General features: G+C 33.7%; 1 protein-coding gene across 6 annotated transcripts; it reads left to right on the forward strand.

Annotated features, from left to right (window-relative positions):
- The first annotated feature begins 2,930 nt into the window (after positions 1-2,930).
- Positions 2,931-7,806, forward strand: LOC113725649 (vesicle-associated membrane protein 727-like). Of its 6 annotated transcripts, none has more exons than XM_072074084.1 (7): positions 2,931-3,272; positions 3,433-3,473; positions 3,992-4,252; positions 4,351-4,549; positions 4,681-4,801; positions 7,321-7,383; positions 7,481-7,806. In XM_072074084.1, exons 3-7 carry the CDS (start codon positions 4,063-4,065, stop codon positions 7,622-7,624), a joined length of 717 nt encoding a protein of 238 aa, XP_071930185.1. In that variant the 5' UTR covers positions 2,931-3,272; positions 3,433-3,473; positions 3,992-4,062; the 3' UTR covers positions 7,625-7,806. The 6 variants fall into 6 exon arrangements, with proteins under 6 accessions (XP_071930185.1, XP_071930186.1, XP_027104737.1 ...); XM_072074085.1 differs by having other exon boundaries at positions 4,006-4,252; XM_027248936.2 differs by lacking the exon at positions 3,433-3,473 and having other exon boundaries at positions 3,986-4,252.
- The last annotated feature ends 9,423 nt before the right edge of the window (positions 7,807-17,229 follow it).

A 17,229-nucleotide genomic window follows, 5' to 3' on the forward strand; every position in this document is an offset into this window, starting at 1 on the left:
TTAGATAATTAAGGGTTTGTTTGGAAGGTCAGTTTTTTGCCTAGTTTTTCTTGTACAAAATTTTGAACAACTTTAACTATATTAAATGTAAAAAAACTCCCAAAGTTTTTAAAATACACACCTCAGATATCCAACACAAAAAAATTTTTCCCTTCTTTCTTCTTCTTCCACACACCTCAGTTTACCACCACCTCCATCCGTCAATTGCTACCAATTGCCACCTCTTCCCCCTCTCCACTCCCTCTCTACCTTCCCCTTTTCCTTGCCGCCCCCTTTCCCCTCCTCAGAACTCTCCCTTTCCCCTTCTCTTGGTGGTCGCAGGACCAGAGCCTTGACCAGCTCTAGTTGGATTTGGTTGGATTTGATCGCGCGACCAGAGGTAATAAGAGGAGGGGCAAGAGAGGGGAAAGGGAGATGAGAGGAGAGAAGGAGGAGGAGGAGGAGATGAGGAGGGAGGGAGGAAGGAAAAGGAAAAAAAAGGTAGGAGAGAGGTTTCGACTTCAACTACTGGTGCTGACTAAGGGAATATGGTGGTGGCAGTAGAAAAGGAGGAAGGAGGGGAAAGGGAGGGAGGAAGGAGAAAGGAACAAAGAAAAGAAAAAAGAGAAAGAAAAAAAAGGAAAAAGAAAATTTGTCTCCCTAGCTCTCATATATACAAAAATTTGTAAGAGAGAATAAAGTTTTATACAAAAATCCAAAAAATATATCTTCCAAGTAGACCCTAAAATTCTTTTGATAATCATAAACTTTATACAAACATCTAAAAACATACCTTTCAAGCAGATCTTAAAATTCTTTTGATAACCATAAACTTAGAACCACATATTCTTTTAATTAAGTACAAAAGATCTAACAATTTATTTTCTTCATTAATGAATGTTTATTAGTTTTTAGTAACATTGATAAATTTATCTGTGTAAAAATTAAAGTTTTTCTTCTATACTGAGTTAATCCATATGGATTAAAAAAATTATATGAATTTAGCAAAAAGATGGAATTGCTGGAAGAGAGAGGAACCATAAGAACCAATAAATTTAATTTATTGAAAAATAAAATTGTCAGAAGAGAAGGACACTGTACAAAAATTTATTATAAAAGAGTTAGATACAAATATAATAAAAAAAAAACTCAAAAGTACCCAGATAACCGTTAATAACAGCCAGAGAGAATAATCTTTTGCTTGGAGAGAAAAAGTGAAGGGGGTTAAAAGTGCTGCTGCTGTATACAACTTGTTTCATGTATTGTTGGGTACGTTTGGATTGGTGTTTTTGAGCCTGTTTTTGAAAAACTGTTTTTCACATCCAAATGCTACAGTAAATGTGTATTTCAAAAACACCAATCCAAACAATATATCAAAAACAACTCCAAATATATTTCAATTATGCATATTTAATTTGTATATTTTAATAAGTATATTTCAATTTGTATATTTTAATTATGTATTTTATATGTATATTTCAATTATATTTTAATATATTTTAATTATATATTTTAATATGTATATTTCAATTATGTATTTTAATATGTATATTCAATTATGTATATTATATATATTATATTAATATAAATATATTTATTTCAATTATGTATAATATTATATATATTATGTCAATTGAAATAAATATTATATATTTATATAAATATATATTTATGCAATTTTGTTTTATAATATATATTAATATGTATATTTCAATTATGTATATTATATATAAATTATATTAATATTAATGTATATTATATATATATTATACATTTCTAATATTATATATTTACATATACATATCATAAATATTTTATTTTATTTAAAATATATTTTTATATATTTATAATATATTTACATAAATATTATATGTTATATAAATTATATATAATATATTATATAATATATTATACATTTATATAAATGTACATTTATACATAATATATAAATATTTATGTATATTTATAATATACATTTATATTATATATTATATATAATATAATACATTTATAATACATTTATACATTTATATTAATATACATAATATTAATTTTACATTTATACATAATATTAATACATGTATACATTTATATTAATTATATTAATACATTTCAACATAATATTAAAACATATTTATAATATATTAATTTATACATTTATATAATATTCATTTATAATTTATACATTTTTAATAACATACACTTATACATTTAAATATACATTTATATTATGTATTATATATAATATAATACATTTATACATTTATATTAATGTACATAACATTAATTTTACATTTATACATAATATTAATGCATATATACATTTATATTAATTATATAAATACATTTCTACATAATATTAATATATATTTATAATATATTAATTTATACATTTATAATAATATACACTTATAATTTATAATATATTTATAATATTCATTTATAATTTATGCATTTATAATAATATACACTTATACATTTATAAATATATTTATATTATGTATTATATAGAATATAATACATTTATATATTTTTATATGAATATATAAATATATTTATTTATAAATGTATTATAAATGCATAAATATATATTTATATAAAAATTATAAATTATAATTTATACATTTATATAATATTCATTTATAATTTATAATTTATAATAATATACATTTATACATTTGTAAATATAAATGTATTATAAATGCATAAATGTATATTTATATAAAAATATAAAAATTATAATATTCTAAAAATACTCAAAAATATGTTTCAAAAATACTTCTAAAAATAATCCAAAAAAATCTACAGTAAAAGTTTTTCATATAATTTTTGAAAAACAACCCCAAAAATAACTAATCCAAACGGACTTATTTTTGAGATTCGAAATGCTACAGTGGTGTTTTTGAAAAACAACCCCAAAAACAGCTAATCCAAACGGAGCCGTTGTTTCAATGCAAACATCTCTTGCTTTGGGAGAATAGAAAATCCAGAAGTTGCTAAGTAGAGCAGCGAAACTCGTAGTCTGGCAAAAGCGCGAAGTAGTCAACCCCTCCGCTTCCTCCGTTTATCACCAACTTTTCTTGATCAGAAAAAAGGAGGAAAACGTGATCAAGTCGTAATTAGTTAAAAGCTAATTAAGCAAACCTCCTGACACCTGACTCCGTGGCCCCAGTGCCATTTATTTCTTTCTTTGGACATCAAATTAATCTCAAATCGGTTTTCCGGAGCAAAGGAAAAACCAACAGGGCGAGGTCTCTCTGGAGTCTGGAGTCGTGACTGTGCGTGCTGACGAAGTAAGCAAAACAAATCTCAACTCTTCCAAATTTGAATTGTATCTTTGTCTCTCAGCTTGATCACTAGCGCTTTCCTCCCAATTATTTCTCTCTCTGTTTTTTTGCCCCTTCTTCATTACTTATTATTAATATGTAAATGATTTCGCATTGATTTCGATAGATTGGAGCATTTCTTTTGCCTTTCGCGTTTACTGTCGTAAGGTACTGGTAGATCGAGCTTTCAATCGGAAAATATTGCGGGTGCTCTAATTGCCAAACGAATTCTGATGTTACCGACAAAATTTGCTTCTTCAATTTTGGAAAGAACGCAGTTTTTTATTTTTCTTAAAGCGTTACGGTTTCTATCTTGTTCGACTTGAGAGTGTGGCTGAGGTTTTTGTGCTGTGGATTTTGCTGATCTCTTTCTCAAATTCGAACAATTTGGAATTGGTAATTTTGGTTTACTGCTTCGCGTTTTGCTTTTGATTTCTCATTTGTGCTCTAATTCAGCAAGCTAGGGTTTTATTTCCCGTACCCGTGATAAAGTCTGTTTTAAGCTGTTTGCCGGATATTTCTTTGTAACAGGATAGTTGCGGTGTAACAGCATACGTTTTCCTGGTCCAATTGATTTTGTTCCGCATGATTTCCGTTCATCTGTCTAAATTTCTGTGACCATAATTTGCTAATTGAAACTGATGGATTGGTCTTCATTTCATATCTAATTTTTTTTTAAGTTTTAGTTGTTGAATTGAAGGGTATTTGGCACTGGCTGGAAACATATTTTTGGTGCTTTGAATAGCTTAATTCAGAAATGAGTCAAAAGGGGTTGATTTACAGCTTTGTCGCCAAAGGAACAGTTGTTCTTGCAGAGCACACACCCTACTCTGGCAACTTCAGTACCATAGCTGTCCAATGCTTACAGAAGCTGCCATCAAATAGCAGCAAGTATACATACTCGTGTGATGGCCACACCTTCAACTTCCTCCTTGACACTGGATTTGGTATTGGCCCTTTTACGTTCTTACTGACACAAAGAAGTTTGTTTATTTTTAGTTATAAATAAGTCTCATAATGAGCAAATGTATTTTTGAACCTGTAGTTTTTCTTGTTGTGGCGGATGAATCAATGGGGAGGAGTGTACCTTTTGTGTTTCTTGAGAGAGTGAAGGACGATTTTAAAAAGCAGTACGGTGCCAGTATCAAGACTGATGGGTCTCATCCACTTGCTGATGATGACGATGATGATGATTTGTTCCAGGACCGTTTTAGCATTGCATACAATCTTGATCGGGAATTTGGGTATGTTGCTTATGTTCTGGCATATTTCTAATTAACCTTTCCAAACCTAGTGCACTCTTTTCTGTCCTGATGGCAATTATTACTTTATATACAGTTCCCTAAATTTCTTAGTGTTGTGTTCCTTGTTGTAGACCAAGGCTTAAAGAGCATATGCAGTATTGTATGAACCATCCTGATGAGATGAGTAAGCTGTCCAAACTGAAGGCTCAGATTACAGAAGTCAAAGGCATAATGATGGACAATATTGAGAAGGTAAGTGCTTCTTTTTCTGACAGGCAAACTAACTTACAGATGCTTCTATTGGGGCATAGAAAGAAAATATCTGAACAAGTTATAAATTCTTTTCTGTGTCTATGTCCCTAACTCCCCTCCTCCACCTTATTTCATCATCCCTTTGTATAATTTAGGCTGGTTTCTTGTACACAAGATCACGGTAAAGAGTTGAAGATTGAAGTGCGCTCTTGAGATCAGAAAGAAAGTTTTCTTTTTTAATTTGACAAATCACTTTTTGGATTTTGCAGCAAGGAAAGAATAAGGGTTTTCTCCTCCGTTCTTGAATAAGTTATAGTCTTAGTTGTGTTGGGTTGAACTGGGAATGTGGATAACAGGGAGACAGACTCATCATGTTCTGGGGTTTTGGTTACCTTTGGCACTTAGTCAAGCAAAATAAAGTGTTTTGCATGAGGAAATGTGCACCTTGTGGTTAAGAAACTATAATCTTGAATTTGATTTTTTGTTACTTGTTAGAACTTAGGGACTTCTGGGTAATTTTCAGATCCAAGGAGGTTTGACTTGAAATTTGAATGAGTACCATTGGAAAAGAAATTTTCTCATCTGAGACATGACTGAAGGATCTAGAGCTTGGGGGTTAAATTGATTTAGTATGAAATGCCAGAATTTTGACGTGGTTCCCGAATTTTCAATTGAGATGCTTTAACATTTAATGTTTGGCGAGGTTTTGCTCTCGTACTTAAACACATGATCACATGTTATTGGTGTGGCTATCATGAAGTAAAGCAAACTAGTTGGTTTCTCCAAAATAGTTGAGCAACATAATTGTTTAGGCGTAAGAAGGGGAGAAAGTTAAACTAGTAGCTTCGTTTTATATATGCAAGAAATTATCTCTGTAGACTGTTATGTCCTTGTTTTAAGATAATCTTCCCACCTACTTATATGCTCCGAAACCTGTGGAGGTTTTCACTTGAGCAATTTTATTTGAGGTATCTAATAGGGCCTGTGGGTGACGAGATGTAGTGGGCTAGAAGTAGGAACATTCTTCAATCCCCTCCTTTTAACCCGAGAAGGTAGGAAGTTGAATTATGGAGAATAGGAAGTTAAATTCCTTTTGTTCCCTTTGGTTAGGGGAGCGGCCTTTTATTGTGCGGTTGTGGAAATATAGACTATTCTTGATTCATTTTTGTCGGAGGTTGCCTTCTAGCTGTGGATATTTACTCTTTTCCTCTTCAGTGGTGAAGAAGTGTTGGTAGTAGATGACTTTTGTGGTTAGAGGCAAGGGCATAAATCATTGGATGCAGCCAGGAATGATTCATTAGATATCATTGAAAGTTTGATCTTCCTCAATGTGCTTGACTTGGGTGATTAAGATTGGAAAACAGTATATCAGTCAGCTTATTGATCTTTGTTGGGTTGGTAGAAAACTCCCTGTTTACTCTTTGGATGTCTAAAGCTCTTACTACTCTCTTTTTGCCATTTGAGGCCTAGTTATAAAAAATTATTAACGAAAAGTTTGTTTGTTGGTGAGTTATGTTCTTGTGGATAAAACTGGTAAAACCAACATCTTCATATTATCTTCCTTGAAGCGTTTGTATCTCAGATCCATCATTAGTCAGAATTTTGTTTTAGTGCTTGATTCTGATTATGGTTGGGCGGTTTGGAGAAGTAGGTCTTAATTCTGCTATTCTAAGTTTTGGCTGGCTTTGGATGAGCCAAGAGACATTTCTTAAATACCAGTCCTTGTGGTGTTATAATGTCTAAGAATTAACATATAGATACTTTCCTGTTTTGAGTGGAGACTTGGGTAAATAGGATGCTGACATTTCAGTATCTTTGTGTCCATCTGTTGCCTTTTATATGCCTGAGTGTTTGAATTAGAGATTTCTTAAGTGCTTTGTAATTACAGTTGTCCCTCCCTTCCCTGCCTCCCCCCCCCCTCCTTCTCCTTCTCTCTCTGTAGGACAGTAATGGCACTGGAGATGGTAACTGTTGGTTTTATTGTCAGCTAGTATGACCTTGGATTGAGTTTGAACTGCAACTTTTTCCAGCATGCTGACATATTTAGAGTGTCTTAGAGCAAGTAATCTCTTTAAACGCTTGTCGTTAATTGTTGTACTGGTTCTTCAGCACTACAGTTTCTCAGCAAGACTGTCAATCAATTAAGCTAAGTTTGGGGAATAGAATATTTTAGGAACTTATAAATAGTTTCCACTTGAAGACTAAACTTTTATGAGATTTTAGCAGACTAGATTCACTTTAGAGCAATTTGCAAATTTTTCGTTTATGACCAATCTTTGTGTTTTCATTTATCATGTTCACTTTCTTTCTCACACACCTCAGTCCCCATCATCCTCCTAACACTCCAAACATCCTAGTGTGGTCTTAGAATTTATTGTAAAATGAGTTGGAAAAATTTGAATGTTGCTTTCCTACAATATAATATCATCGGGTCAGATTTTGAATATCTGATGTAAAAGGCTAATTTTCTGGAAAATAATGCTTGTGCTGATCCAAAACCTTTTGTTCTCGAGTTACAGGTTTTGGATCGAGGTGAGAAGATCGAGTTACTTGTGGATAAAAGTGAAAACCTTCAGTTCCAGGTAACCACCTTATTTTTTTTGATGTAGGTGGCATGCAACCTCCGGAACCTTTGGAGTTTCAGGCTAATCTGTTTTCTGTTAATTGAAATCTGTTCAGGCTGACACCTTCCAGAGGCAAGGGAGGCAACTTCGTCGGAAGATGTGGCTTCAAAACCTTCAAATGAAGTTGATGGTTGGAGGTGCTATTCTTGTTCTGATCATCATCTTCTGGCTCATAGCATGTGGAGGTTTTAAATGTTGATTGTTGATCGCTTTTTGTGGAGGGTATAACATTTGGCTTGAAAACATATTGTTATCTGTCCTTTGTAATGTACAAAGTGTTGGTACTCTGCTGTATATTCAACCGCTGATGGAATATTACACTCCTGTTTACTTATCTAATATATATGCTAAGCTACTGGTAGCTTTATTTTTAGCTTGAAAGGATGGGAATCAAGTCCGGAGATGTGAGATATTGGTGATTTAAATGCTCAACTGACTAACGCTTTATATGCAGTGAAGGATGATGCATTAATGGTCAACAATATGCAAATCCTACTTGTAAAGTACTTATTATTTTTATTATTTTTTTGGGCTTAAAGAGTAAATTGCTTGCAACAGACGAGAGCAATGGGCGGCTCAAGTGGGGTTGAAGTACTTTGTCCATTGCAATATGCAAGTACTGCCATTCGCTGCATCCGCATCCCTTATAATAGAGGTGAAGACAATTCAATCCAATGAGTGGAAAAAAAAAAAAAAAAAATTTACTTGTAACAGTTTATGATATTGCACCCTCTGATAACTTTGAAAATTTTCACTTGGGTAAATTAATAAATCCTCGCGGTAAACGATTTAGTGCACTAAGATTGCAATTGAAAAACATACGCTTCTTAGTATTGATGTAATACATTCCTGAGAAGAAAGTTTTGAAGTTTTGTCACAATTTTACTGTAGATCTTGTCCTTATTTTTTTCCCCCTTATTTCGAATATTCAAAGCATAGATGTGGTGATCCTATATTCTTTGATGAAAATTATGTGTAATGATTGGTTAATATAATATACTCTTTCCAGCATTGAGCGTAACTTCTTTGCAAATTTGCTTTAAATAAACCTTCAAATCATTGTGCAAAGCGTATGCACACACACTCTCATACACTCATATTAAATACTCCCTGTTTGGGTAATCTTAGCATTTATGAAACATTAGGACGTACCTTTTGAGCTATATATTGGTCGCTTTCTATTTTTAAATTTTCAAACCTTTACTAGAAGGGACCTGTCTTAACACTACGAGGGGAAAAAGCCACGCTGTGAAAATAAGAATATTATATAAGCTCCTAATTAAGATGCATTAAATTTTCTAATTACCTATTTCATTTTTAATGATATCAACTTGACAACAATATAAGGAGAATTAAAGCCAGTGTCAATCTTCGATGTGGCTATTTTAAAACAATGGAAAATGACCTTTCAGATGGCTATTTTCATATTTCATGTAATTATCTCTGTTAAAATATGGAGTGAATCAAATCATATTTAATAAGTTTTGTATCTCATTTTGATTTAATGATCTAAAGTCGAAACCAACAGGGAAAACATTAGCACTTCGTCATGCATTAAGCGCGATAAACTGAGTTAACCGTTTAAGTATCTAAACGACCGATAACTAAATTAACGATTCAACTTCTCTTAACGGTAATTAACTAAATTAACCGCTTAATATCTAAAAACCATTGCTGTCTAATCAAATCAAATTCTAGCTCAATGACAATAAAAATGATTAGCAGTGATGTAAGATGTCTTGAAAATTTTTTCATTTAAGAATTTTGTTAATGTGTATATTAATGCCAACTTTTTTATTCTAATTTTAATCAAGAAGTTCTTCTTCTACTCTTTTTTTTAATTAATCTTTTATATACTGATAGAGTAAACACCGTTATCACTAGATGCATGATAATTCATTTGAATTTAAATTGAAATTTCAAATTTTGCTCTGTCATGCATCTAACGGTCATATATATATAAGATTTACTCTCTCTTTTTATTTTTATTTTTTGGTTAAAGGGAAGAAATTGCTGTTGTACCATTTCAAGTTTGCTCCCTCCTTAACTAGAGAAGGTAATTAATTATTATCTATATGTGTTGTCACCTCTGGTAATGACTGTAAATGAGAATATGCATGGTTAATTTGAGAGCTCATAGGAATGGTTAATCTAAGGGCGACCAATTAGTTGACTTCCTAATATTTGGACCGAAAAAGTTTCATCTGCATTATGGAATTCTAATAAAAAGAACACAATCTATAGGAGAAATCCTTCGATCCCTATTGAGATTTGGATGAATTTTTTTTTTCTTCTTAACAACTGAAGCATCACAGGGAGATTTGGATGATATGGTGAAGCATTCTTGTATAATACATGAACCCAAAGCAAGCACATGATCGAAATTAAAATTCAAATAAATTCTGCAGATGACAAATTAATTACACCACATGGTGCCTTGAACTGGCACACTTTAATCTAATGACCAACAAACACTGTTCATCTCAGTGTTTTCAGCAACAGAGAATTAAGACATATTATTAGAAATCTAGATTGCTATATATGGTCATCAGCTTTATTCATCGTCATTACCAGCAGCCTCCGTTGCCTTCTCATCTTCTTCTGGACCTCGGACAAACTTCATCCTCAAGCGTCCATTCTCCCTTGAAGCAGCCATGACACCCCGGGGATCAATCTTTATCTCTTCCCCAGCAGATGCATTAGCTTTCTCATCAAACCTCTTGTAAGTAAAAGGTTTACCATATGTAGCCATTCTTAGGGTAGAGATAGGAGGGGGAAATCGCTTTTCAGAGTAGTTATACATGCACGAATCATTTTTGAAATAATTCTTCGTCTTAACAGGACTCTTCAATTTGTTCTGACGATTAACATCATCATCCTTGGAACCCTCACTCGCGCTTTCCTTGGATGAAACTTTTGGCAAAGGCAAAGGTGGTGAGAACTTGAGGTCACCAATGGACGTTGGGGTCTTGCTTTCTCTAAAATAGAGCTCCCCGAACATCTCAAAGACGGGAGGGAATTCTTGATCAGATTCCACTGTGGACGGTTTTGGTGGTTGGTCTTTGAGGAGGTCGCTAAGGCTTGTGTACTTGTGTTCCGCCATTTCTTGGAGTTCAAAGTTGTAAGGAGCAAGAAATGGGCTGTTTGAGACAAGAGAAGAGGAGAGTTGGGGAGTGTATATATAGAGGTGAGATGTTCGGTATGCGGGATTGGGACTTGTCCCGTGCGTATGAAATGAGATATCTTTTGTGTACTACTTTTTCGAACATACCATAAAAATTTTTTTGGTCAGTAATTTATCGTTTCAAACCTGTACATATTCAAATTTATTTCTTAAAGATTTATTTTTGACATTTGGCGTGAATTGACTGGGGGGGGGTGCAAGAACCGTTTTCAGAACTCCTCTTTTTTTCCCGCTTGGGTTTCCTTAGATTTTCTGAGGTGAAAGCTTTACGTATTGGTTTAAATCAGGGAGGGTTATAGTGGATTAATCCGCTTGAAACTTAAAATTATATGACTAAGTTATGCTTTTGAGAAGTTATATCATATGCCTCCCAGCTTATTGGCAGTGGCAATGAACAGTATAGAGTTGATTTTATTGCACACAAACCCTCCATAGAGCAAATTAGCGATTTTATCGACAACAGGAGACTACAGTCGACATGCATATGCTTAAGAAAATGTATGCCAATTGTCCTTGCCATAACCATGATGATGATGATGATGCAAATAGATAACGTTCCACGCCTCTTTTAATCACTGACAGTGCAAAGGAAAATCTCCTTGGTATAACGTCCACTTATCTCCTTGTGTAATTTTCATACCCAATTTTATCATGTGTTCTTTAACAACAAAAAATCTTTTTTCAAAAAAGAACAAAAAAAAATTGGCTTTAGCTATATAAAAACTTTTGTGGGAGTCTGCTGTACAATTGTTCGTCTAAATCTACAATTGACAAACTGATGCTAGCTATTGGTAGTCGGTACTGTAAAAGGGGTTTATTTTAGATAACTTTGTAGTTTATTTTAGTGTGTATGCGGGGAGCCTAGTCAAAATTTGTTACGCACTACAAAAATAAGTTTACGAGATAAAAGGTATGTTTAGGTAAAACTTGAATAACAATTACTATAATCAACCATTAGCAAATGACCGTAAAAATTTTTAAATTTTGTAATGCCCTCTTAAAGCTCGGATTACCGTCTACTCTCCCGTTGCTTTTGGCTTTTTCGCTTTCTTTCGTTTAGAATGACGCAGGTTTTTGTCTTAATAAGGGAGAGCATCTTAGAGTTCTTGTACCTAAGATCGGAAGTTCAAATCCGATCATGTGCATTAAGCGGGTGCATTCAAATTCCACCTTGTGCATTAAGTGAGAGTGTAATACTTGTACCTAAGATTGAAAGTCCAAATCGCGGGAGTGTAGTACTTGTAACTAAGATCGAAAGTTCAAATTCTATCTTGCGCATTAAGCGAGAGCGTTCAAATCCCATCTTGTGCGTTAAGTGGGAGTGTAGTACTTGTACCTAAGATCGGAAGTTCAAATCCCATCTTGTGCATTAAGCGGGAGTGTAGTACTTGTTCCTAAGATCGAAAGTTCAAAATCCATCTTATGCTTTAAGCAGGAGTGTAGTACTTGTACTTAAGATCAGAAGTTCAAATCCCATCTTGTGCATTAAGCGAGAGCGTTCAAATCTCACATTGTGCATTAAGCGGGAGTGTAGTGCTTGTACCTAAAATCGCAAGTTCAAATTCCATCTTGTGCATTAAGCGGGAGCGTTCAAATCCCACCTTGTGCATTAAGCATGAGCGTAGTACTTCCATTTTTTCGTTATAAAATTTAAAGGATGTAGTGATGTACTTATCTAGTCTAGCCACCATACAAGTTTACTTGAATTTCTCCTTCCGCCTAGTGTACAGGAAGGTGTAGATTATTGTCAAAAAAAAAAAAAAAAAAACGGCGTACACATAGAGAATGCTTTGTGTTCTCAAGCCCACACAACTATCTAAGTTCTTGTTAAGTAGATTGTAGTTACCATTGGTCTTGAAATGGTCTTGGATTTTAGATTATAGTTACCATTGGCGTACACATAGAGATTGCTTGTTTCTTTTTCATTTTTTTTTGAACTGGTCTTGGATTTTTCCGTAGCCAAACTTTAATTTGGTATAAAATTAAAGCCACAAACTAGTAGAGAATTCTAAAATGTTAGTCATTATTCAATATGGGTGTAATTTGATGATAACTAAAACATGTGTTTAAAAAACTTTAAGCCTGGGTAGGTATTCACTAGAGTAAATTGTTAGATTGCAGTGTGTTATCCTTATTTAGATATCACAGGTGAGCAACCACATATGAATTATGAATGCACCAATTGTGCTGAGGGACAATTAACAGCGGTTTTTAAGGAAGAGGCCGGTATTGCTCCAAGAAATTGTGCAGATGGACAATCAATATTCCCATTCACCATTCTCATGAGGACATTTAAATAGACAAACAGATGAAGAGATTGTTCGGTATATTGATAGAGGTTCGTACGACATAATTTGTTCCACTTTGGGTGACTAGTTTGAGTTCGTTTTTCACACTAAAAAGTTTCAGGAATTGTTCGGTGAAACCCCAGTACAATAAATTTGCTGGATTCCTTCAAAATTCCTTTCAACCCATATGTTCGTTCAAGTATTGAAAGGATCAGCTAAACCAGTATAGCTAGCTAGATAGTCTCACTTGCAACTGTTTGGCAAGTCTATCAAACATATATAGTTTTCTAGTTTTTATTAAGTGCTTTTCTGAAACAAGTCTTTTAATTACTGCGTAATGCTCATTTTGACTCCGTTATAATGAAATTAACTTCAGAGTTCCTTCCCTCGTCTGTTTTGAATCAACCAGTCATGTAAATGAAACACAATATACGCACTCTGTAAATTTTAAAATTTGAACTACGTGGAATTAGTTAGATTAATTTTACTGTCAAAATGCCAGCCGGGAAGTAAAAAAAACTAGATCACAGTCCCTAACTTCTCTGATTTCTCGAAGTTAGGATCTGGACATGGTAGCAAAGTCAGGATTAGAAGCAACGTTGCATATACTACTATATATTACTCGAAGTTGGACGACCGGTTACAAGAAATCGCCGCCAAAAGGGAAGTTTCGGTATACAATTAATCAAAGACTCAACCAATTCGCCTTACCAGATTTGGTTAATCATAAGTTGCAGGTCTGGTTGCAGGTAAGGGATTCAAAATCTTATACTTATATTAAAATTCAAGAAGTGTATAGTAACATACTTCTTTGATTAAGAGATGGGATCCTGAATCTTTACCCCTTATAGCCTAGTTGAATTCTTCTGTAATATCGATTAGAGTAGAAATAATGTAGAATGACACTCAAAGAGTGTATAGTAGTGCACTCCCTTAATCCAGAGACAGAGATATTCTATCTCTAGCCCTCATGGTCTAGTTGGGCCTTACTGCCGATTAGAATCGGAAGAATTTAGATATCACCTATTGATTAAAAAGAAGAAAGTTATCTATCAAGACTCAAGACTAAGGGGATCAAACTTGGTCAGATGTAGTCAAACTTGGTCACAAAAGTCAAGGGTGAAAAGGGTATTTTTTTTGAGTATTTTTTAAATATTTTACTGTAACATTGTACATGAAAAAATTTTTACCGTAAATGATTTGGTATTTTTTATAGTGTTTTTGAGAGTATTTTTTAGGATGTATTTTGAAGTAGTTTTAGGATGTATCAAGGTGTTAAAATTTTAGTGACGTATTTTTAAAATTAAAAAAAAATTCAGCATTACCTACCACCACCTATCACCGCCCTCTCCCCCTACATCTCTCCTCCCCTTCCTCTCTTCTCCCCTCTCTCCTCGTCCCCCTCCCTCTTTCCTCCCTCCTTTCCCTTGCATCCTACTGGCCCTTTCTCCCCTATCTCTAGTTATGTTGGCTGTGACCAGCACAACCAAAGAGCTCTTTGGTCACACCACTCTCTGGTTGAGCCTCCACGCTCTCAAAGTGCTCTCTAGTGGTGCCAATTGCAATCAGATTTGGTCGCATTAGAGCTAAGGAGGAAGGAATGGTGGGATGCAAGGAAGAAAAGAGGAGAAGGAGGAGGGAGGAGAGAGAAAAAAAAAGAAGGAAAAGAGAAAGGAGAGATAAAGAGAAAAAAAAAAAGGAGGATGGCGACTGCCAGTGATGATAGCCACTAATGGTAGGTAGTGGTGAGTGATTATGGCATGTAGAGGAAGAAAGAATGCGAAGATTTATTTATATATTTATTAGTGCATTTGATTATGTTTTTGGAATTGTTTATGGAATTAGTGTGAGCTTTAAAAATAAAAATACGTATTTGATAAACACACCAATACACCAATCCATACACACTAATATTTGACTTTTCATCAGTAAAACTGGAAATACATTATTATAAGTTCATTATTTTGTTTTTTATGTTTCAGCCCATCTATTTTTTTTTTTTTTTGGCCATTATTTCTTCTCTGCTTTTTTCTCCTTTTACATCTTAACTAGTATTATTGTTGTTGCTGTTCTCATTGCCCCCTTCATTATTTGCGTTCCCCTCTCTATCATCACCAATATCATTTATAGCCTCCTCCTCCTCCTCAAGGTTGCCACTGTAATCACCACCATTCCCATAATGCTCGTTGTTGTTGTTGTTATTGTTGTCAATTGACTCATCACCATCATGATCTGGATTCTCTAAGTCACTACCATCATCATCATCATCCAAATCTTCATCAGAGGTGGTGTAGTAGTAGTCACTCTCACTACTACTGCTATCATCACTACTGTCGTCATCGTCGTCATCATCTCCTCCTTGGTGCTGCTGCTCTTCAACTCTTGGTCGACGGGGAAACCACATTTTTTGGTGGCTATTATGCCTTAAACAGGACATGGTATCTCGGCCGAGAAGAATCACCTCTTCCTCAGAAAAGGTGGCATCATTCATGTTAAGTTTATAGTAATTTAAATGCCTGGCTTCATTAAACAGGGACAAGCAAGAAATTGGTGGCGGAAACAATTTTGCGCCTCCATAATTCACTGATGGCATGGTATACATGAAATTTTCGTTGTAATCCAACCTCTCTTTTTTCAAAGGAGTTTCATGAATCATTTTTGATGCGGCTTCTTTGACAGATATTGCACGCATGCATGCAAATTGTTGATAATCTTGGTAGTACTTTTGAATTATGCAGAGAATGGGGAAGAAAACGCTGATAGCAGGTTGAAGCATTGCTGAAGTTTTAGGTGATCAGATGTATATTTATGTACTAGGCTGATGTAGAGGTGGATGGATATCCTTTCACTGGGGTTGGAAAAGAGTTTTGTTGGACGGTGGCTTGCATCAAGAGAGAAAAGTAACCGATGAGTTAGAAATCAGAATATGACAAATACCACCGTCACTAGCTATGGACTTTTTATAACAAACTAAAGCTCTATCTTGAATAATAAAAAACAGTGCTAAAAAGGAAACTATCAAAAGACAATAATAAATATTAACAAACAGTTGCCAATATATTAATTTATTAAAGCACAATAAAAGATTTTTTAATTTTTCCTAAACTTCTTCGAGCGCGCGTCGTTGTCCGAGTTTGAGTCGAGTTCGAGTTATTCGATTGAAACTTCGAGTCAAGTTCAAGTACAGATCTAGGAGACTCAAGGCTCGACAAGCTCTATCGAATTTTCCATCAAATATTTAATTATTATATTATTATTTTCCAAATTACTATTTTAGGTTTATTTGTTACAATTTTTTGCTATCATATATTTCAAAACTTTTTATCGAGCTCAATAAGGTCTGAAAATTTTTTGAGCCCTAACAAGTTGAACTCAAGCTTATAAAGAACTTCAATGAGTCGACCTTGAATTTAGCTTGAAATACTTGTTCAAACTCGAGCTCGAACTCGACTCGATATCACCCCCTATTTTAGCTCATTTTGATGGATCTAGACATAGCCACGGTTCCAAAATCATCAGTTCTGGTTTAAAAACTGACAATCTCAACTGATGGTTTCGGTTCTTCTAAAAAGTGGAACCCAAACCAAACCTTGTAGGGATGGTTATGGTTACAATTTTTGTACCTTTGATTCTGATTCGGCTTTGATTTCAATTTTATACCAATTACGGTTCTAAATTCTTTCAGTTACAGTTCTAGTTCTTTTAGTTATACTTAAACACTTATTGTTATAAAATTCAATTTAAGAAATTATGACAATGAATGTTAAAAAAAACTTTATTGTATTATCAGTGCAAGGAAAAAGTGAAAAATGATGCAAATTTTATTAAAAAAATATCGTACTATAGATTAAATTAGATGGGTCTTGGTTTTAGATTAGTTATAGGGTATAGACTTATTAATGGAATATTGACAGTGGGTTGTTGAACTAGAATTAGAGAGCTACTAGTACTACGTGTTGATTATTAATATTGAATTCTAAACTGATCAAATAAGTTTAAGTAGCAAATGATTTATTAGAAAGTTTGAAAAGTTCTAAATGGCTGAGTCAAAATTTTGATGAACTTGAACTTGAACCTTTAGTTACAATTATGGTTCCAATTCCGATTTCTAAAATCTAGTTCTGATTTTAGTTCAACAAACAATCGAGTTGATTCTGATTCAAATTTAAACTATGACCACCCTTGGTAAATCAGTTGTGTAGAGCATTTTTCTCATGGAACCTCTGAAATTGAACCATTCATTATTCTCAAAAAAAAAAAAAAAAACTTTGAGTGTAAATTAAGTGCTCTAGGTGAGCAAACTTTAGCATGCTTAGAAGCACATTCAACTAG

This window comes from Coffea arabica, chromosome 2c (assembly GCF_036785885.1).
Source record: "Coffea arabica cultivar ET-39 chromosome 2c, Coffea Arabica ET-39 HiFi, whole genome shotgun sequence".
Lineage (NCBI taxonomy): Eukaryota > Viridiplantae > Streptophyta > Magnoliopsida > Gentianales > Rubiaceae > Coffea > Coffea arabica.

Excerpts from the sequence above, each read along its gene's own strand:
- LOC113725649 (XM_072074084.1), top strand. The coding sequence starts at position 4,063 with ATGAGTCAAAAGGGGTTGATTTACAGCTTTGTCGCCAAAGGAACAGTT. Across the intron at positions 4,550-4,680 it reads AATCTTGATCGGGAATTTGG|ACCAAGGCTTAAAGAGCATA; the intron begins GTATGTTGCTTA and ends TCCTTGTTGTAG. Across the intron at positions 7,384-7,480 it reads GTGAAAACCTTCAGTTCCAG|GCTGACACCTTCCAGAGGCA; the intron begins GTAACCACCTTA and ends AAATCTGTTCAG.